Source organism: Lampris incognitus, chromosome 16, assembly GCF_029633865.1.
Source record: "Lampris incognitus isolate fLamInc1 chromosome 16, fLamInc1.hap2, whole genome shotgun sequence".
Classification (NCBI taxonomy): Eukaryota; Metazoa; Chordata; class Actinopteri; order Lampriformes; family Lampridae; genus Lampris; species Lampris incognitus.
This window is the reverse complement of record NC_079226.1, coordinates 4594421-4617379: the sequence shown is the minus strand read 5'-3', so window position 1 is coordinate 4617379 and position 22959 is coordinate 4594421. Positions and strand designations below refer to the sequence as shown.

The following is a 22959-nucleotide window of genomic DNA, read 5'->3' as shown; positions in this document are numbered from 1 at the left end:
AGTGCTAGCCACTGCGCCATCATGCCGCCCAAAGAAGTTTCAAAGGTCATGTGTACTATTCAGAGGATTGGGGAGTGTTTGCAATCACAGCATTGTAAGATGGTGACAGATGTAAGGCAAGGCAAGTTTATTTATTTGTATAGCACCTTATCAGCACAGACGTCATTCAAAGTGCTTTACAGGCAAAAGATAAGAAAAGAAAATACTCTTAGGCCCCCGCCCACTTCGGTTCAAGAATGGTTGTTCCCCCTTAACACAGGCCATCTATGTGAACTCTACTTAATGGTCACACCCATATTTGCATATGAAACTGGTCGTTGGTGTCGGTCGTTATGCCACTGTATTGTTTATAAGGGTGGGGATACCTGTGGTCAGGTGAGACTGAAGAGGTCACTTAGATGATGATGAAGCGTTTCTGTCAATAAACGTGTCCACATGAACTGATTCAACCTTGTTTGATTTTCATACCTGGATTATTGAGCACGCATAAAGACATCAGTTCTACAAAGTTACACAAGACAGATTTACACAACTAGCATTAGCATCATTCGGTGACAGTGAACAAACAATGATGACAGTTTTGCTAGCAAGCTGAGGCACCACATTATCATGAAAAATCAAAAAAGATGGGGGAAACCTTTTAGCTTATTACAGCTAAAACTTTTTTAGCCGCTGGCACAGTATGTGTCTCAAAAAGCCTACTCACATCTTTCAGGAGCGACAAGTAGTGAGACAAGATCAGCATAGCACATGTAGCCCAGAATCCTCAGAGGCTTCTTGACACGCAGCTTACCGTTCCACTCCAAATCAAAACAAGATCTTATACTTCTCTTGGTTTTTGGCAGGCTAGACTACTCTGGTCCACTACTGCCTCTCATGTTTAGACTGAACTGCATCTATAAACAGAGGGTCGATTTTCTCATCAAACAGTTCAAACTAAGTCCCACCTCTGACTGGGTAGATAGCCAATCATAGTTAAAGATAATGGGGTGGCCAATCATATTCCAGGGGTGGCATGGGCCACCCCTGGTCACTCCCTGGACACACTCTGGACACGCCGTTGGTCGATGGGGTCCACCATTCTTCATGTAATGGAGCTGCACAGTAAATGTGTTGAGTCTGCCATACATGGAAAAGGAGAAGATGAAGAAGAAGGACGATGCTTGTTGAATGTGGAAGAGAATGCGCTAGGAGCAAAAGATCAACGCTAAACATTATCCAGTGTTTAAGTAGGTTTCATTGAATGTTTGATAAGGATTGATTTGTTGTTCAGTATTACCATGTCAAATGACATGTTGATCAGTTTTCTTTCTCCAAAATACGAACGCTACCTCTGGATTATCTTCTCAATATGCTTGTACTGATATAGGACACAATAAAGCAAACCATGATGGGTTACACCAAAATCTGCTACCTATGAAAATTATGACCTGCACCTGAACACTTTCTTAGTGTTGAAGATTATATTCATTTCAAATAGAACTTTTGAGGCCCTGTGATGGACTGGTGGCCTGTCCAGGGTGTCTCCCTGCCTGCCGCCCAATGACTACTGGGATAGGCTCCAGCATCCCACCACCCTAATTGGGATCGGCAGCATGGATAATGGATGGATGGACAGAACTTTTGAATTTCATCTTGTCTCATCTCATCTCCAGCCACTTCTCCGGGGTCGGGTTGTGGTGGCAGCAAGCTAAGTAGAACACTCCAGGCGTCCCTCTCCCCAGCAACACCCTCCAGCTCCTCCTGGGGGATCCCAAGACATTCCCAGACCAGATTGGACATGTAGTCCCTCCAGCGAGTTCTGGGTCTACCCCGGGTTCTCCTCCCAGTTGGCCGTGCCCGAAAAATCTCCAAAGGAAGGTGCGAGGCATCCTGATCAGATACCCGAACCACCTCAACTGACTCCCTTCGACACGAAGCAGCAGTGGCTCTACTCCGAGCTCCCTCCGGATGTCCGAGCTCCTCACCCTATCTCTAAGGCTGAGCCCAGACACCCTACGGAGGAAACTCATTTCAGCAGCTTGTATCCGCGATCTCTCTTTTGGTCACTACCCAAAGCTCATGACCACAGGTGAGGGTTGGAACAAAGATTGACTGGTAAATTGAGAGCTTTACCTTCCGGCTCAGCTCCTTCTTCACCACAACGGTCCAGCACAACGTCCGCATTACTGCTGATGCTGCCCCAATCCACCTGTAAATCTCCTGCTCCATCCTACCTTCACTCATGAACAAGACCCCGAGATACCTGAACTCCTTCACTTGAGGCAACAACTCATCCCCAACCCAGAGGGAGCAATCCACCAATTTCCGGTGGAGAAACATGGCCTCAGACTTGGAGGTGCTGACTCTTATCCCGGCCGTTTCACACTCAGCTTCAAACCTCCCCAGTGTGCTGGAGGTCTTGTTCTGATGAAGCCAACAAAACCACATGCCTGTGCTGTTTTAAATTCATTAAGAGATCCAGACTGCATATCCATTTTGCGTGCTACCTTAGTGTTTTTGTTTTTTTTGTTAAACCTTTCTGTGTTTCTAGTTCTAAGTACTCAGTTAAGATTAGTTGTGAGAGCGGTTGCAGATGACGTAGCCTAATGTCCGTTATGCAGCACTCTCTCTCCCTCTCTCTCCCTCTCTCTCTCTCTCTCTCTCTCTCTCTCTCTCTCTCTCTCTCTCTCTCTCTCTCTCTCTCTCTCTCTCTCTCTCTCACTCACTCACTCACTCACTCACTCACTCACTCACTCACTCACTCACTCACTCACACACACTAGCCAGGCAACGTGAGTACATAAACCCAGCAAGCTAGCCCACTGTGAAATACCTCACGTGAGCTTGCTGAAGTAAATTGGCTGGAATCACCACTGACGGTGCCCCGTCAGTGACAGGATCCCCGTGTCACCTCCGGCTTAGTCCGGCGTCCCTACAGACACAACTGGTCGTGTCTGCGGGTGGGAAGCCGGATGTGGATATGTGTCCAGGTCACTTCATTAGCGCCTCCTCTGGTCAATCGGGGCACCTGTTTGGGGGGGGGGGGCTGGGGGGAATAGTGTGATCCTCCCCCGCGCTACGTCCCCCTAGTGAAACTCCTTACTGTCAGGTGAAAAGAAGTAGCTGGTGACTCCACATGTATGGGAGGCGACATGTGGTAGTCTGCAGTCTCCCCGGATTGACAGAGGGGGTGGAGCAGAGACGGCTCGGAAGAGTGGGGTAATTGGCCAGGTGCAACTGGGAAGAAAAGGGGGGGGGATCATAAAAAAAAATTTAAAAAGTAAAATAAAAAGGTGTAACCTACAGCATTTTGGTGATAGCGCCCTCTAATGTTTGCTGCGGTTTTGACTCACTGCTGGTTGTACCAATAGGTATCAGTCTTCACAGACGTCCGGGCCAGCGACTCCCAATCCCGATGGTGATCCTGCCCTTTATGAAGCACGGGGACCTGCACACCTTCCTACTGTTGTCACGACTGGGAGACGAGCCTTTTGTGAGACACACACACACACACACACACACACACACACACACACACACACACACACACACACACACACACACACACACACATGCAAAATCAATGCCGCACATACACAAATACAGCCTTGACCCCTGAACTTTGGCCTCCTAATCATATCCCGCTGTAGCAATGGATGGGAATATATACGTATTTGAATAGAAAAGTCAAACATTTCGGTCTCCATTTGAATTAAACTGAACTGTTTTTGAAAGTTGTGGGTGAAAAATAATTTCGCCTTTTTGTTGCGACTCTGATCCAATTACCTCTCAAATTTAACCAGGTCCTCTGGAGACCACTGCCCTCCGTTCCTCAACATTTCAAGCAGTGGCGGCTGCTGCTAAAAAAAATTTGGGGGGGGGGATGTAATTTACCTTGGCGCAGCACACCTGACAGCTGCTTTAGTGTCCACACAGTCCCAGAGTTATTAAGAAGGACGATGCAGCCTATTGATTTTATCAGGGTTGGTAGACGGTGGATGATTGACAGTCGAGACGAGGCGTCGTGGTGGGTGTGAACTTGATTGACAGCCACTAAAATTGTCCAATCACATTAGATCAAAAAACATTAAAACAATACCAATTCACTGCCAATGAAAGTGGGAGTGTCTGGGGCAGCACAGAACAGCGCCCCCTGGGAAATCTGAAGAAACCAATCAGACAGCAGCCTCCGGTCACCTGCTCGCCACACGTTAGAGGGCTTACATAAGGTATGGTTTGGCCGGCGCCCCTCACCCAGGAAGTATATGTATTCAGACAGGAAGTATATGTATTCAGACAGGAGGTATATGTATTCAGACAGGAAGTATATGTATTCACCCAGGAAGTATATGTATTCAGGCAGGAAGTATATGTATTCAGACAGGAAGTATAGGTATTCAGACAGGAAGTATATATATATATATTCAGACAGGAACTATATGCATTCAGACAGGAAGTATATGTATTCAGACAGGAAGTACATGTATTCAGACAGGAAGTATATGCATTCAGACAGGAAGTATATGTATTCAGACAGGAAGTATATGTATTCAGACAGGAAGTATATGTATTCAGACACAAATCAACCAAACACCATTTGAACCAGTATTTAATGCTGCTGACAGGCGCTCAAAGACTGACCACACTTGTAGTTCATCATTATTATATCACTACACAACTAAATTATATTTAACATGTTGAAGTAGATTTTCATCTCTTGATATTTGAAGGGAGTAAACCAGGGGTGGGCAGTCTTATCCAAAAAGGGCTGATGTGGGTGCAGGTTTTTGTTCCAACCAAGCAGGTACACACCTGGTCCCACTAATCCACCAGTAGAGTCTCTGCTGAGGAACTTGGTTAGCACAAAGACCTGCACCCACACCGGCCCTCTCTGGATAAGACTGCTCCCTCCTGGAGTACGCTCTTGTTCCTCTTCACATCGTATAAATATTTCGCCTTGATGTTTGAAGGGGGCGGCGCCCCAGCGCCCTCTACTGGCCAGCCGCCACCGGTTTCAAGTCATTTGGTGCAGACAGGAAGACAGCTGATAGACAGGTAGAATTCTTTCTAGAGAAAAACCGATGCTTCAAAGCAGAAACACTAACTAGTGACAAAATAAACACTTATTAAGAGAAGTGAGTTTTTATGGGAAAGTATACAGGTCCCTAGATTCAGTTTTGTCTGTCCGTCTGAGACAGACGGTCCCTGAATGGGCTGCAGCTCCTTTACTGCAACCGTCTGTCCAGTCAGTCTTCGTGTGTGGTGGAGTTGTGAATTAACGAGCCAAAGTGCACATTTTGATTCATTTTAAATTACAATTTCTTTATATCAGTCACATTTATGTTCACCTCGGTCTGCATCACCTGTCATTCGCTGTGACAGAGAAGGGAGACTTCAGGGCGTCCGGGTGGCGTAGCGGTCTATTCTGTTGCCTGTCAACACGGGGGTCAGCGGTTCGAATCCCCATGTTACCTCCGGCTTGGTCGGGCGTCCCTACAGACACAGTTGGCCGTGTCTGTGGGTGGGAAGCCGGATGTGGGTATGTGTCCTGGTCGCTGCACTAGCGCCTCCTCTGGTTGGTCAGGGCGCCTGTTCGGAGGGGGAGGGGGAACTGGGGGGAATAGCGTGATCCTCCCACTATACTGCATCCCCCTCAGGTGAAACTCCTCACTGTCAGGTGAAAAGAAGCGGCTGGTGGAGGAGGCATGTGGTAGTCTGCAGCCCTCCCCGGGTCAGCAGAGACGGGGACGGCTCAGAAGAGTGGGATGATTGGCCAAGTAGAATTGGGGAGAAAAAAGGGGGGGGGTTAAAAAAGAGAGAGAGACACTCCCACTGCCTCTTCTGTCTGGTTCTGAGCAGGTGAGAGATCACGTTTGGTTTGGGTTTCTTCTCTCCGTGGTTCCAGATTCATCGTGCGTTTGTTCTGCAGTTTAGTTTTCTCTGGTTTGATTTGGTCAAACCGGCGGTGCGGCTCTGAGCTCCATGTCTAGTAGCACTCAGCTGTGTGTCAGTGTGTGTGTGTGTGTGTGTGAGTGTGTGTGTGTGTGTGTGTGTGTGTGTGTGTGTGTGTGTGTGTGGAGGTGATCTGAGATGCATGCAAACTGCAGAAAAGTGTTTTTAATGTTTCCGTTCTGTCGTCTGTCTGTCAGGAGCTCTCGCTGCAGACTCTCATTCAGTTCATGTTGGACATCGCCCGTGGCATGGAGTACCTCAGCAGTAAGAGCATCATCCACAGAGACCTGGCAGCTCGCAACTGCATGTGAGTCTGTGTGTGTCTGTGTGTGTGTATCCCAATTCAGATTGTCTACATGTCACAGAATTGATTTTTTTCTTCCAAGCACTGTGAATGCAAAAAAATGACATTTTCAAACCAGATTTGGGTCACTTCAGTATGTGTTCCTAGAAAGTTGGGAGTGGCAGAGAAGTGTGTAGGAGTGGTGCAGGATATGTATGAGGGCAGTGTGACAGTGGTGAGGGGCGTGGTAGGAATGACAGGTTAAGGTGGGATTACATCAAGGATCGGCTCTGAGCCCTTTCTTGTTTGCAATGGTGATGGACAGGTTGACGGACGAGATCAGGCAGGAGTCTCCATGGACTATGATGTTTGCGGATGACATTGTGATCTGTAGTGAGAGTAGGGTGCAGGTGGAGGAGAGCCTGGAGAGGTGGAGGTATGCACTGGAGAGAAGAGGAATGAAAGTCAGTAGGAGCAAGACGTAATACATATGTGTGAATGAGAGGAAGGACAGTGGAATGATGAGGATGTAAGGAGTGGAGGTGATGAAGGTGTATGAGTTTAAATACTTGGGGTCAACTGTCCAAAGTAACGGGGAGAGCAGGAGAGAGGTGAAGAAGAGAGTGCAGGCAGGGTGGAGTGGGTGGAGAAGAGTGTCAGGAGTGATGTGTGACAGAAGGGTACCAGCAAGAGTTAAAGGGAAGGTTTACAAGATGGTTGTGAGACCAGCTATGTTGTATGGTTTGGAGACAGTGGCACTGATGAAAAGACAGGAGGTGGAGGTGGCAGAGATGAAGATGATAAGATTTTCACTGGGAGGGATGAAGAAGGACAGGATTAGGAAGGAGTATATTAGAGGGACAGCTCAGGTTGGACGGTGTGGAGACAAAGCAAGAGAGACAAGATTGAGATGGTTTGGACATGTGTGGAGGAGAGATGCTGGGTATACTGGGAGAAGGATGCTGAATATGGAGCTGCCAGGGAAGAGGAGAAGAGGAAGGCCAAAGAGGAGGTTTATGGATGTGGTGAGGGAGGACATGCAGGAGGCTGGTGTGACAGAGGAAGATGCAGAGGACAGGGAGAGATGGAAATGGATGATCCGCTGTGGCGCCCCCTAACGGGAGCAGCCGAAAGTAGTGGTAGTAGTAGTAGTAGTAGTAGTGGTAGTAGTAGTTGTAGTAGTAGTTGTTGTAGTAGTAGAATATGTGTTCCCAGATCAGCTGTACATCCACCGCCATGTGACCACTGTGAGAATGTTCAGACCAAATTTCGGGGTTTTTTTTTTTAATAACATGCAGCTGCACACCAGTCATCATCACATCCTGCTGATGGAGTCATGTAAGTCACACAGCTGATGGTGTGTGTGTGTGTGTGTGTGTGTGTGTGTGTGTGTGTGTGTGTGTGTGTGTGTGTTGCAGGTTAAATGAAAACATGACAGTGTGTGTGGCGGACTTCGGTCTGTCTAAGAAGATCTACAGTGGGGATTACTACAGACAAGGCTCGGTCTCCAAGCTGCCTGTCAAATGGATCGCCCTGGAAAGCCTGGCGGACAACGTGTACACCACACAGAGTGACGTGGTACCGTCTCCCTCCGTCACACATCCACACATACACATCACATATTCATACGCTGCCATCCACGCTGAGCGTGTTTTACTTACTACTCACAGACGAGAGATTCAGAACGAGTCCGTCCAGTCCACTGATCACTTTCAGACATGATATTTAATCACGTCCATGAAAACAGGAGGAAACCCCGGTTACACTCCTTTGTTTAGTTCAGATGGTGTACAACACATGATTTAGTGTGTTATAAGTCAATCAGAACATTATTTAGCACACTTTGTACTTTATGTGTAAGTACATGGGTAAGACGTATATGATCAAGGGAGAAAACAAAAAAGATGAAAATGTAAAGTTAAAAAATATATAACAAATAAAATGAAAACCTAATAAAAATGAAGAAAATAGAAAAGTAGGAAAGGCAGCGGCATGAGCCAACCTGCAACTGGGACTTGTAGTCGACGGTGCAGAATCGGCTCGGTGCAGAACTGCAGTCCGCTGACTTCCGGGTTCTACTGCAGCGGTCGTACCAGCTTCCTGTTTGTTGGCGTGCGCTGTTGACAACGGCGTGTTTTTGGCGATGCCTGCGAGATTCACCGTGGCTAAATGTCAACCGCATGCACACGACTGTCCACACACCTCCACCTGCACCTGCCAGCACACGGGTGACGAGCTTCGAGCTGGACGGACGGACGGACGTAACTTGACATGTACAACTTGAACCTTGTCCCCCGTGTGCTGGCAGGTGCAGGTGGAAGTGTGTGGACAGTTGTGTGCGTGTGGTTGGAAGCTGGTGTGGCCGCTGCAGCAGAAACCGGAAGTCAGTGGACTACAGTTGTGCACAGAGCTGATTGTCTCATGACAGAATGAGGTTGAAAACGGACTTCACACCGAGTCCACATTTGACATGTGAACAGAATAGCGATCCCTGGTGGAAATGAGCGGAAGCTGGCCGTGTGACGTTGTGGTTTGCTGTGAATGTGTTTTCAGTGGGCGTTTGGAGTGACCATGTGGGAGATCACGGCCCGGGGCCAGACGCCCTACCCCGGCGTGGAGAACTCGGAGATCTACGAGTACCTCATCAAAGGGGAGCGTCTCAAACAGCCGCCAGACTGCCGGGACGACATGTGAGTGGAAGCTGCTTTCCTTCACCCTGCTCTTCGTCACGAGGACGTCCCCGTTTCCTCACACATCTTGTCTACGACAGCCGCGTCAAACGTACTCATGATCAGTGGTGGAAAGTACCAAAGTACAACTTAGCTACTGTACTTGTACTTAAGCTAAGTACATACTTTTAAGTACACTTCCACTCAAATATACCGAGTTTTGGAGACTTTAGAAGTACAGATGTTTGCTTTAAAAGGTGGTGGAGAAATAGTCTCCACTATCGTTCAAAGCAAATCTACTACTAAGCAAATATCTGGACTTTTTACTCCATTCCTAACCCGGTCCCAGTACTTGAGTTGTCGAAAACAGTCAGGATTGAATCTGCTTATCTGTATTGAACTAAAGGGAGCAGTCCACTGAATCAATAATATCAAATGTTGTAAAAGCAAGACCGAATCTTCAGATTAATTATTCAGCTTTAAGGGTTGTTAGTCACATCTGCTCCTGCCTGGACCCAGAGAGGAGTGCAGGCAGACGTGGAGGAAAACATCTCACCCTCATCAACTGACTCTTTACTTTTTAGGGCTGTACATTTGGTTGGTGTTGTTAAATCTGAGTCACACAGGATAAGGAAAACTATTCAGGGACTTCATTTATCAGTCGCCTAAGAGGCGGCTGCCGAAGGAGCACTCATCACTGATTCACATGGTCCATATCCTTATAGACTACTACCACACCACCTAGAACACATCTTTTTATTGGTAAGCTGAAGGAGACATGGATCAACACTCGTCTGCAGGGAGACAGGTATTACAGGTTATACCAGCAAAGTGGATACGACAGCTACTTTCATACTTGTGTAAAACATCATTGTGGTACTGTGACACTTGTACTACAGAAGTTTTGCATCAGCGTTCTTTCACTTAACTTATATGTTGAAATGAGTTTTAGAAAAACATGAAATTTCCTTGCTAATTTTCAGACGTGTCATTCCAGTAAAACCAGTGACTCCCATGTCTAAAGATGGCTTCTTCCGACTTCCATGGCCTCTTTTCCCATAAAGCGATGCACATGGGGTTTAGACATGTGAACTGAGGGAGATGGCCGCGTGAATGTGCTGCTTCTTTAATTAGAACACCAGGCAGCTTTGCTCATCGTGTGCATACCGGCCACGTTATCAAGTTCATCGCTCACCTTTCAACTTGGAGCTGTTTATAATACAGACGTTAAGCCCAGAAGTTTAAGCAAACTGTGAGAGAACATGCTAAGTTTGCTTTTAAGGACGTCTCCATCCTATGGAAAACTAAACTCCTACGTGCAGCTCGTCCTGTTTGAGTTCCTATTCGTTTGTTGTCTTCAGACCATTTATTTCACCATGGGCCAGTTTCAAATGATGGCTCATCTGTGTTTTTCATGGGACTGAAGCTGGACATCTGAGAGATAACAGGACCGTCTCTTTGTCTTTCAGATATGAAATCATGCACAGCTGTTGGAGCCCGGTGCCAAAGTGCCGGCCGAGCTTCCTCCACCTCATCAGCCAGCTGGAGGCGCTACTGGCCAGCCTCTCTCCCTCGCCTCTCAAGGAGCCGTTACTCTACGTCAACCTGGAGGGTGAGGAGGGCGAGCAGGGAGGTGATGGGCTGGAGGGGCTCTCCGGGGCTGCGGGGCCTGAGGAGCCGACCTGGGGCATCCCCTGGCAGTGTGGGGCTGCGGCAGACCAGGACAGAGACTGGCTGATGGCCCCGTCCGGAGTGGCCCTGGCCATCGGGGGGGATTACCGTTACATCATCGGCCCATGCGGCACTTCCGAGGAGGAGGAAGAGGCAGTGCAGGAGAGGGATGTGATGTTCAGAGATGAAGAGGAGGATGTCGTTATTAATGTTTGACTCGCAATCAGACGAGAAAACAGCCAATCACCACGGCCCACTTCCCGCCGCCCACCAAACCCACAACCTGGTTTGACTTCCTGCCTGGTTTGACCCTGTATGGCGCATTAAGATTCATACAGCAGAAGGTCAAAGGTCGTAGGATAAACGTTATAAGCCACACAGAGTGGTGGTGAATCAGGATGGAGTGCCAGTGTGCTGCAGACACAATGCATTAGAAATAAGCTGAGTTTGTATATCGTTGATCTGAGACCTGGTTTGTCCTCGCCACAATGTTGAGCGCGAGACAACTGGAGATTTTATTTGAATTTAAATACTGTACAGCCAGACTACACTCGGACTGAATCACTCACGCTGTCCTAATCCGCACCTGTGACCGCCTTAGTTAGTCTGATCACTGATCCGAGCTAACCTGCTGAGATGCTGCAGAACCGGCATCCAGATCCCCGCCCACCTCTTACTCCATCCAGATTCTGTCTTTCTGCTAAAGCTGTTCTTTGGAGATGCTCCTGGCCAGTAATGAATATATATATATATATGGTTTTCATTATGACTGGATGGTTATGAAGCCTTAATGAAATCTATTTTTCCCTATGAGCATCTTCTGGTGACTGTGAATTTCTCAACTAGCTTTAGAGCCTGCTGTCCATCTCACCGGGCATTTGAATTGTGTGGTTTAACAAAACGTCTCGTCTGCACTTCAGCCTCCATTAATACAGTTGCTAACCAAACATGGCACTCCGGTGCTAGTTTCCATCATTGCAAAAGGGCCCTGAATTTAAATCGTGACCGTAACAATGACGATAACATACAGACGTCATTTGTACTTCGGTCCTCTTTTCTAGATAGGTGAATGTTTTGTATATATGGAGTGTCTTCTGTGACACTCGGCCTTAAATCAACATTCATTTCCTGTCAGCCCCCAGCTGCTTGTGCATGACACGTGTGAACTGTCAGTCACGTTAACAGGTATGTGCATTTATTCAGTAGGATGTAAAGCTGCTTCAGCTGCTGCAGAAGGCAAATGGCGGGTGGAAGTTGTGAAGCCGCCGCTGCTCAAGAGTTGGTTTCATGTCTCGGTGCTGCTTTTTAAAAGAGTCCCCTTCCTGTTCAGCTGCCGGGGCCCCATCCATCACGTTGGGCTATTAAGGGATGTGCAGCTTTAACTTGAAAATGTTTTGTAAAAGCGTGTTCAGTGAAGCGCCCTCCACAGACGGCAGTCCAGATTCTGCTGAGGACGTCTTGGTGTTGTGCTGTTCTTACCTGTGTCTGTGCTCACCTGTGCTGATTTGTACAGAAAAGCGGATGTCAACTACTCAAATGAATAAAATAAAAAGTTGTGTTTTTTTGTTCTCTCTTTTCTTTTTGTTCTTGGCTTCATACAAACACTTCACCTCCACGTCGGGGGGGGGGGGTAGACCAGTGTGCCGATGAGCAGTCCCGAGAGCCGGGTTCGGGTTGACCCAGCAGGCGGCCTGGAGAAGAAAACGCCACGCAAAACCTGCAACAACAGGGACGGGGGACGACTGGAGGACCACACACACACACACACACACACACGGCTGGCTACCCGTTAGAGTCCACGGAGACGGTGGAAGCCCACATTCCGTGTGCAACTGCGGGATAGCAAGTAAGGTGGACGTTCAAACAACCCACAGCAAGAACAAACACGTGTCGTCTGTATCTGAGCATGAGTCTCGGGCTGAGTTTAATTATAACAAGTCGACTTAACGGCTACGGTGCCCCCGCAGGGCCACATGTCGAGTTGACATTTCACGCTGACGAACCTCGCGTTGAACCGACCGATCTAGAACCTGGAGCCGAACCGACCGATCTAGAACCTGGAGCCGAACCGACCGATCTAGAACCTGGAGCCGAGCTGACCGATCTAGAACCTGGAGCCGAACTGACCGATCTAGAACATGGAGCCGAGCTGACCGATCTAGAACCTGGAGCCGAGCTGACCGATCTAGAACCTGGAGCCGAACCGATTGTTCGAAAAACCTGGTTGAAGCTTATGGTGAAGGTGCGTTTTGGTTACGTGCGCCATGAGAGAGACACCCCGCAGTCTGCTGGGGTCCCCCCACCCCCCTTCTTCTCTTTTCCCCGCAGTGCTTTACTATCACGGGGGTTTCCGTCTTGAACGTTTGGCAGGATAAAAAACGCGTCAGGGACCTGCCCGACGCCTTCCTCCCTCTGCAGCCTTCTCCTCTCCTCTCCTCTTCTCGCAAGATGGAGACGCGTCTTGGATAAAGACTCTCCAAGCACGCCACTCCCATCTGCGTCAACAGCCTCCATTACAGACCGGATCCAGTTACAAGAACTGATCCATGTATCTGCTCCTAACGCTACTCTCCAAAGTGGTCCTGGAACCAATCTCTCGGAACCCCTGTGCGGACGTACTGTGTCCTGGCCTGACCTCCATTAACAGTGACAGGGGTTAGCTGTGCGGCAGGTCAGCCGTCATGTCCGCGCAGTTCCTCCTGCGCGTTTTCTCCTCTCCTCTCCGGAAGTCCGTGCGCCCTTCTTCCGACCCGGCGGGTAATCGTTACAACACCCGATAACGTTGTATCGATAAAAAAACAAAACAAGGGCACAACCCTCCCCCCCCCCACCCCCGGTGGGAGCCGAGGCCGGCGACACGGACGCCGGCCAGCTCCTCCGGCGCGCCGCGTCCTGCACCATGCGGAAAAGCCGCAACATGGCGCGGGAGGCTGCGCAGTGCCGCGGGGAAACCGGATGCGGACGCGTTTGACGTCAGCGTCGGAGGACGCACGTTGTTAGCACGCGCAGAGGATTTTGGATTTTCCTCTGGAACGTCTGGATCCTTATCAACGGGAAATGAGACGCGCCGTCTGCGGGACGGGGTCGGTTCTGTGGGCCGCGCACAAGGTAATCCGTGTGCCCGTCGGAGTACAGGGCGGGGAGACGCGGGACTGGATATGAACGCGGTGCTTTTCGGGGTTTGTTTTTTTTCTCTCCTCCCCTCCCCCCTCCTCCTCCTCCCTGCGAGGGCAGCCATTACAGGAGTCGGTTTGTAGGCCCGCCGCCATTACGCCTTAACGACGGGTGGCGTGCGTCGGCGGCGCCGCGCAGGTTCGGGTCGAACTCTCCGGGTTTTTTTGTATTTCGGTGACGGACGGTCGTTGGCTGAAGTTGGGAGAGCCAGCTGGCTGGAAGGACGGGGATACTTAGATGTCAGTAGACGCGCCAGTTAGGCGAAAATGTCGGCCGGAAGGAGCAAGTGAGTGTGCGGCCGCCCGGTTCCCACGGGGGTTGAATGGGCCTTTGTGAGGGACTAACTGCTCGGTGCGTGTCGGGTTCCTAAGCAACCTTTTGGGTTGGACTTCTCCATCATAGCGGTCGGGGTGCAGTATTGTGCTGCAACACAACTGTATCTTTGCGTTAACGGCTGTTTTTAGGCGTAATGGCGGTCACCAGTCCACGGCGGTTAGTGGGCTCCAAGTGGGCCTTTGTATATCTTGGTCCAAAGGGCCAGACGCAGAACTCAACTTCACCGACCGAATCAACCCAAACGGTCCCGTGTCAGAATCGTCGTAAGTTCGGACGACAACACGCGCGCTTACGGAACCGACGCGTTGTATTGATTTGAACACTTATTCGCTGGACCGTAGTAACGGCCTGCCTGTTGCTAACGGCCAACTTAACGTTAGCGAGCCGTGCCCCAGCTAGCTTAGTGCTAGCTCGGGGCTTGTTAGCGCTGAAGCCGCATCAGAGCAACGCTAGAATGTGGTTTACTGGTGATCGGCAGTGTTATCCGAAAGTTCAGCCAGAACCCGGCTTTTCGGTGTTGCGTAACGAGAAAACGGCGCGACCGCCGACGTCATCCGGTTTCCTTCCGTGTTGGAACCGAAGACTTCCGGTGAGCGTCACGCCAGGAAACTGGACCTTTTTGTGAAACTCTGAAGTTAGGTCGCCATAGTGATAACTGTTCGAAACGCCGCGGCTAATTTAAAGCTTAGCTAACGAGGTCAAAGCGTTCTTTTTTTGGTGAATTTTCAAAGAGTTCATGATTTTTGACAAAACTAATTATAAAACCAGTAAGTCGAGCTTTGTTGTTTCGTCGTAATGCCCAATATTAGTTACACTGACTAAAACCAAAACCAGTGAAAGATGTGATATTTGAAGTTCTGCTGGGAAAATAGCCTGAAGCTTTTCAGTGACACGTCCACATATTTTTGAGCTGTATCAGTTGTTGCGGTTTACTTGAAGCAGTTACATGCTACAGGTGATTAGTGGGTGGCCTTTTTTTTCTGCGAGCGTCCAAAATGAGTGTTATGAATCCCCACTGTCATTGCTTTTTTTTTAAAATGCTAATAATAATATGAAAGCTCATACTTTTGCAACAGCACTTGCATATATTGACCAGCTAAACAATGAAATGTGTGCGCCGAACGTACTAAGTCAACAGTGAATGTGTAAAGGAGGTGCTGTAACTCCAGCTATGTCTGTTTCTTGCTATCAAATGACAACACAACGTAACCTCGCGTCAGTTACAGTCTTGTACGATTAGAAGTGTTTCCATGCATTTAGCTATTAGGCTACATGGTGGTGGAGGATTAGGTTCCAAAGGGAAATCCTACTTGTCATGATGTGTATCGTAAGCACGTTGACTCTGGGCTGGATAAGGATGGGATGCCCTCTATTGGTGAGTGGTGGTAATACTTTTAATCAAGGCTATTAAAGGGCAAAGTGTAAGGTAAATACATGAATGGTTTGGTCTCGTAACATTGAGAGCCCATGAAAAAGTTTCAGGCATGTTTGACCATTTAGGAGAAAGTTGTGAGTATTGCTGTGTGGCTGTTCTGTTGCTAGGTGGTGCTATGCAGCTAGCTGGAAGAGCGATGCATACCATCACATAAACTTAATGCTGAAAAGCTCCACCGGTGTCACTCTTCAATACGGAAGAGGCAAACTGCATAGTCAAATTCAACTTCCGCCGATAAGATGGTGGAACGTGACTGGGAAGTGCATGCTCTGGTGCAGCATTTATTATAGTCAAATTAAGATTATAGTGGTGTGCTATAACAGTCTAAAAATTGCATCTACGTTGTAGAAATCAAATGCTATACCCTAAGAACGTATGGCGGGTCCTCGTGTACCCCTTTTCCATCCAAATAGCTCTGGTTCTTGAACCAGTTCCATTCAGGATTCTTGGAACCTTGGTGCTATCTGGCGAACCAGCCTGCATTTCCACCAGTTTGGAGCAGAGCCATTGTAATCAAGGATTCGTCATCAACGGAGGGCATTGCACAGTGCACATACTTTGTTTTGTTTTATCCATCAAACTGATGTAAAAATCGCGCAAGACTGATGCGTGCTTTTAATTAAAGAGGTGGGTGGCAGGAGCTGTATTTGTAAACGGTAACATGAGAATCTTTAGAAGTTATTAACAGAATAAGAGTTATAAGAGCTCACCTGACTCAAGAGGTCACTTGACTTCTCCATTGCTGCCTTCTCCATCTCTTTCCAACCTAAAACATGACATGCCCACGTGGTTCCCACTTCAGGTCTTACTAATTTTTTTTGTTCCAGCTGGGAACGAACTTCTCGGGTTCTGAACCAATTTGTTTTGGTCGAAATGCTCCGAATGGTTCAAAATTAGGTGCGCCAACTGGAATGGAACCTGTTCCATGTCGATGGGAAAAGGGGTAACAGTAGGGAGGCCCCCGCGATATATTTTGCGATATGAAAAAATACAGAAATTTTCACCAGATGACTTGGATAACTATTTGTGAAGAATCGGTCATTCTAGAATGATTGGGGTGATTTTGTAGGAGAGTTAATTGGAAAATTGTGAAAAGGGAGCGGTGCCTTTTTTCGCTATTCGCACGGGAAGAGGGGCAGATGTAGTCAGACCGACGACGGCCGAGACTAGTGATGCGTGGATAAGCTTTGACGTCATCCGAGTCTGCATGTACTAGGGGCTGGGACGATACCGGAGCGAATTCCGAACCGTTCGATACGGTCTTCACGGTTCGAGACGCTCCCCATTTCGCGAGATCGTGTGTTATTAACACGAGAACGACCGGGGTTTCACTCTTACCTAAAACGACCATGGGCGGTCAAAATGACCGCCGGCTTTTAAGCTATATATTCTGTCAAGATAAATACCCAATTGAAATATTAATGCATTGCATATGTTATGGTGGCTGTTAGGAAACGACTGACACCAAAATTAACATTTTAACAACTTTATTACCGTAGCGAATTCAGGAGGCAGCCGGGATGCGAACCCGGGTTGCCGTGTAGCAGGTAAAAAGTACCCGGGTGTTACTATTGTGAAGTTCGTCAAAATATGTTATTGTTCCCAAGGGTGTAATGTTGTAATGGTCTTCAATTATAGAGACGTTTTATTGTGTTCCTGGCGCCCTCTTGTGGTGTTAGTTGGCACTGGCTGTAGTCGCTGTAAACGTCACTCTTGTCCCTTTCCTGGCGATCGGTGACGAGAGCGGTGGGTAGAATCTTTGCTCCGTCCCTTTTGGTGAATTGAAATGTTTTAATCCACTCGAAAATATGATCCACACGTATTACGTGTTTTATGAATGTATATGCAATGATTTGTGATAAAGTGTAACTGTTATAAGTGCCTGCTGTAATTGTTTTATCGATTTAAACGGTGTTCTGCAAAATTCGCTAGCTAGCTTTCACGGGCTCGCTAGCTAACTTGCCTCGCGAGCACTGTCTAGCTAGCAGCTAATACTGGTGTCTTCACTATAACTCGCTTTACATGAACAGTGGCGCAAGATATTAACACAACACTGTGCCAACGCGTTTTTCTTTTTATCGCCAGCTATGGTATACTGTTTATACTGTGCAAATGCATTCGTTGCATTTAAAGTTCGTTTCCTATACTAGGTAAAGATGTGTTGTGGTGACTAGTTATCCCGGCCACGTGGGAATGTGTGTGCGTACGTGTGATACCAAAGAATGTGTTGTTAATTTGAAAATCAATACCATCGTTCTGTATTGCCCTTTTCTCGCGACCGGTGAGGAGAGTGGGGCTGGAGCAAGATGTTAACACAACACTGTGCCGATGCGTTTTTCTTTTTATTGCCGGACGCAATAAAACAGCGTGCATGAACCCATACAGCCTGGCGAGTCATTTGCTGCTGCACAACATGCAGCCCAAAGACGAGGGGCTACACCTGCACCACGGCGACTGCGCTAACCAGTTGATTAAAGGGAGGGTCTGACCTGTTAGCCAACGGGCTAGCTAGCGAGTCTACTCAGCCGTGATCGTTACAGTTCTAGTTTTCAAAAAATTTAAAATCGCCACTGTCCAACGCCTGTAAATACTTCAACGCCTCGGTGGTCGGCATGGTGCGTCTGAAACGGCGGCTGTACCCAGACATGTTGGAAATAATACCTGAAAAAGCAAAGTGGAAACACGTGTTGCTAATCTAATACACGTAACAAGGCCTACAAAACGTGAAACGTAAAAGAAAGGGAAAAAGGAACTGAACGTTGCAAAGGAAATGGTGCGAACAACACGCGTCATAAACATTGACATGACGTACAAATTACGCGTGGTCATTTTGACCGCTTGTGGTCGTTTTAGGTCGATCTTATAACTTTTTTTGTGCATCTAAAACTCGTTTTAATGCAAATATATGCAATTTTAGGAGCATTCAGGGAGCGGCAGATCTATATATATATATATATATTTCCCCACAGCGTTATTAAACTTTGAAAATCCAAAACGGTCAAAATGACCGCCTTGGTCGTTCTAGTAGTTTTTAAAGTTTTAAAGTAAAGCAGTTGTGTTGCACAACAAGAAAAGATGGCACAGCATCTTGTTAGAACTTTTGCACATGCATTACGTTTGAATACGTGCCTTGATAATATCAACATGTTGGGCCTAATTCTTAAAATAAATGACAAGTAGAGAACCGCAATGGGGTTTTGTCTCTTGCTTACCAAGGCGTCCACTGTATCGTATTGAATCGAAATCGTTAGCCCTGAGTCGTGAGACGTATCGAACTGAGATTTGTGAATCGTCGCACCTTTGTACACGTAAATCATCCACCCGAAAGTATAATTTTCACTGATTTAGAGAAACGCACCTGATCACACGTTAGCATTTTTCTCAGTGGGGTATGTGTAAGCGCTTAGTGATGATGTGGTAGCATATTACACCATGTTTGAGGTACCAGTTTGTGGCTATCATATACATACAGCGCTTCACGGCTGTTGCATATGACTTACCCAGCACTTGATTCGTCATGGTTAAGTATTTCACTAAATTATTTCCACGCTGAGTTTTTCTGCCCTTCCTTTTTTTTTCTCCTTTTTTAAATTTCTCCCGGTTCTTTTTTGTCTCCATTGCTGCTTAAGACAAATGGACACCACAGTTGGCGCAATGAGAGTCTAGTCTGCCAATTCGTGCCTGACAAAAAAAAAAAAGGTAAAAATATGTTCATGTAGTTAATATTTTCCTCATTAATGATGTATTTCACCCACCGCACCCCATCCGCTATTACTCAGAATGTTAATTAATATGACGTGGCCCACCCGATCAGCGGATTAACCGCGGTGCCACGGATAAACCTGCGATCCGCTCATCACTAGCCGAGAAGCAGGCGAACAGGTTAATGTGTCATGTGTCCAAATAAAGTGAGAAGTGACAAAAGTTCCAAGCATTAAATTGAAGTAAATTACATTATATCAGAGGGACTTCTCTTGTTGGTCAGTCATGGAAAAGGAGAACCGTGCGAGTTTTCCTTTTGTATCAAGCAGCAAAAAGTTGTATCATGAGGTGTTTGAGTTAATTTGCCTTATTTCACATCGCACAACCTACGATGTGACTATTGCACACACCGCGCACATCACGGTGACGATGCTGAAACATTATATCATGCAGCCCTAGGTAACAGTCACATCGATGTGGAACCATAAATTTTTCCTGACAGTGTCCTTTACTGCAGAAAAATTGTGTTTAAAAAGAAAAAACAAACAAACAAAAAAAACGCTTGGATGTAATGAGCTGCCATCTCACTTCAAGTGATACTCACCCACGTATGATGAGCCAACATGACATCAGAGCATTTGCACAAGATATCCAGGGATTTCTCTGCAACCGTCTTAATAGTTTCAACGGTATTTATAAAGTCGGCCATGATAAGGGGGTTATGCTTAAAAATTGACTTTAAAAAACGGACATCTCAGTTGTATAAGCTATTTATTTGAATTCAGTAGCACAAATCACTGGTTTATATCAAACTGATTTTTGCCATTAAAATTTGCGTTTCCTTTTTAAAGGGTGGTAACGCCAATTAAAAGAATGGTACCGCTGTAAAGGCACCGGCAGGTTGGATTGAATGGGCGCATGAAATGGTGGTTCGAATGCAGTTAAAAATCTTCACCAGACTCGGGGTAAAATGTGGTTTAAAGAGGAAGAGTCATGTTGGCGTACAGTCAGAATGAAGCCAACTTTTGTTTGACAGCTTTGAAATATAGCTGAGGTGATCTGTTGTGATATATCGGGGACAACACCTAGGTGGACAAGTAGAGATCTCCAAATGTTAAAAAAAATATCTTTATAATTTGAATTAATGTTTTTGGCCAAGTTGTTTTTTTCTTTAGCAACAAAGAGCCACTGGTCTAGTTCACAGAAGTCTGCCATTCTGAATAATAGTTTCTTGTTTTTCAGGATGCTGACTTGAACCATATTCAGATTTAGCAAGGCCCTCCTACCCTTTAAATGTCTCTACCTTGTTCATGGCCACTAAGAAGACGCTAGAGATGGTTCTTCTTGAGGATGGGGTGACTCCCCCCACGGCACTGCCTGCAGCTGCTTCACCACCTGCCCGCTCTGTAACCCTGAAACCAGGGAAGGCAAGTGAAGGTGGATTGGAACATGGATCCACAATTATCTCCAAAAAGGAAGTTCTTAAGGTATCTGCGACCCTTCCGACACGGAAACTTCCTGCCAAAGTAAATTCTGACAATCTCCCAGCTGACAGCACCTGCAAGGGGGTCAAGGTAACACTGGACAACAATGGTATGTGGAATGAGTTCTTCAGGTGTCAGACAGAGATGATTCTGACGAATCAAGGCAGCAGGATGTTTCCATACTGCCGCTTTCGCATCAGTGATTTGGAGCCCACCAGGCAGTACTCTCTCTTTCTGGATATTCAACCTGTGGACAACAGTCAGTACTGCTGGACAGGTCAGAGCTGGCAGGTGGCGGGGAAGGCAGACAGTCATGTGAAGAGTCAGCTGTTTGTTCATCCTGACTCCCCAGCTGCAGGTCGGCACTGGATGCAGAACCCAGTGTCCTTCTACAAACTCAAACTCACTAACAACCTCTCAGACAAGGAGGGTAACATTATCTTGCATGCACTGCAGCGCTACCTGCCACGGCTTCATGTGATACCATCTGACAAATCTCCAAAAGACCTAAAACTCGATGGGCCTCATGTTGTTACATTCACTTTCCCCCAGACGGAGTTTTTTGCGGTCACAGCCTACCAGAACCCACAATTCTCCAAGCTGAAAGTTGACTACAATCCATTTACCAAAGGACTGAAAGAGGAGGGATCCACTTCCTTTTCCCTGAAGCTGAAGTCAGCAACCAGTAAAGATTCTTACAAAGAGGAAAACTCAGCCAGTGAGCAACATCCTCTAAGAAGGAACTTGAAGTCTTTGCTGGAAAACCATAAGCCTAGAAGTTCAAAATCACTGGATCAGAAGACCTCCATGGTAGATGACCAGAAAACCACTGCTGCAGACAAAGTTAATTCAGCTACCAAGGCCACTGAGGAAAGTTCTCGGTAAGAGCATGACTTCAGTGCTTAGAAATGCCATGTGCCCAAAGATTGAGTATGAAATATTGAGTATGAAATTTAGGCTGCAGCCCGGTGTTTTATGAATAGCCTTCAAGATAATTTGGATACATTTTCTTTTTAATTTAGCTTGTCTGTTTTGTCTCAGTGTTTCTATTAATAGCAACTGATCATCTAACTTTGCTCTAGTTTGTCAGCAAGACATAAGAAAATTAAGGTTTTCTTTCCTCCTGTTGATTTCGGTTATCAGTCACTCAAATCTATTTTAACTGTGTTCTAACTATGTTCACACATGATTTTAGTGTTTTATAAGAATGGTTTTCTTTTCCTGACAAATACAATATTTTTTGGTAACTTCATCCTGCATTTGGGCGTAAACCAATAAAAACATCCAATAAATGAGAGCGAGCTTGAAAGACGAGTAGTAATATAGCACCAAATTGAAACTAGTCAATAACACATTGATGTGCACATTCTTCTAAAAAATGCCTGGCCATTTTCTGCTGTTGGTCAAGTCAGATCCCCACCCCTCACAAAATCCCACCTGACATTTCGATTTCATTTGGGTATATATCAATTTGCAGAAGTTTGTGGTGCTTTAAATGGTGTTACATGGGACATTTTAAAACATCAGGTGGTGGAGGATTTGGTTGGAATGAAAACCTGGATGGCCTTTAACTGGGAACAGGTATCACTTAGACTTTGAAGCCCAGTGTTTCCTTAGTATCGAAGGGATATGCCATATTTTTTTTCAGTCTTCTTAAAATTTCCTCAGAATTATCTTTAATTTATTGATGACAGGTCATGTCATGTCTCATCAGGGGTTGGTTTTAAGGAAAATTTTTCTAGTTGTATATGGGGAACCAAGAGCTTATTTTGTGATTGTCCCACGTAAACTGGCCAAACCATCACAGTGAGGCCTTCCTTTTTTGAATTACTGTAGTAAACAGTGATTTGAATTCTTTCTTTTTTTTTTGCTCATGTGTTTTGTAATGGAATGAAGCAACAAAGTAAAGGTCATTACATTTTATGTATATATGAGAGAGAGACAGATGTGTATGAAAAGAGGTGTAAAACCACACGCACCAGTTTAAAGACTGGTCAGATGATCAGTTGAAAGATTGGAATACAAGGCTTGATGTTTACAGAAACAATTTCAACCATTTTTGGTCCAAAAATATCATGATATTTGATTTTGTCCGTATTGTCCAGCCCTAATTGGTGCATTCCCATCTCATAGAATCAGAATCATGTTTATTGGCCATGTAGGTTTGCACAAACTTGGAATTTGACTCTGGTTTTGTGGCTTTCAGTGTACTTAACATAGAATAGCAACACTACAACACAACAATCTTCAGATATATACACAAGGGTTGAC

The 22959-nt window shown here is 46.5% G+C and overlaps 2 protein-coding genes across 2 annotated transcripts in view; both read left to right on the top strand.

Annotated features, from left to right (window-relative positions):
- Positions 1 to 12125, top strand: part of tyro3 (TYRO3 protein tyrosine kinase) — a 61863-nt gene extending 49738 nt beyond the window's left edge. The window contains exons 15-19 of the mRNA XM_056295994.1: positions 3354 to 3475; positions 6132 to 6241; positions 7636 to 7795; positions 8771 to 8907; positions 10356 to 12125. Coding sequence (XP_056151969.1) covers positions 3354 to 3475; positions 6132 to 6241; positions 7636 to 7795; positions 8771 to 8907; positions 10356 to 10773 — 947 coding nt within the window. The 3' untranslated portion in view covers positions 10774 to 12125. The remainder of the gene's footprint in view (positions 1 to 3353; positions 3476 to 6131; positions 6242 to 7635; positions 7796 to 8770; positions 8908 to 10355) is intronic.
- Positions 12126 to 13896: 1771 nt separating this feature from the next.
- LOC130126681 (MAX gene-associated protein-like) overlaps positions 13897 to 22959 on the top strand; it is a 95087-nt gene continuing 86024 nt past the window's right edge. The window contains exons 1-2 of the mRNA XM_056296296.1: positions 13897 to 14017; positions 20447 to 21569. Of these exons, the coding sequence (XP_056152271.1) occupies positions 20515 to 21569 (1055 nt within the window). The 5' untranslated portion in view covers positions 13897 to 14017; positions 20447 to 20514. The remainder of the gene's footprint in view (positions 14018 to 20446; positions 21570 to 22959) is intronic.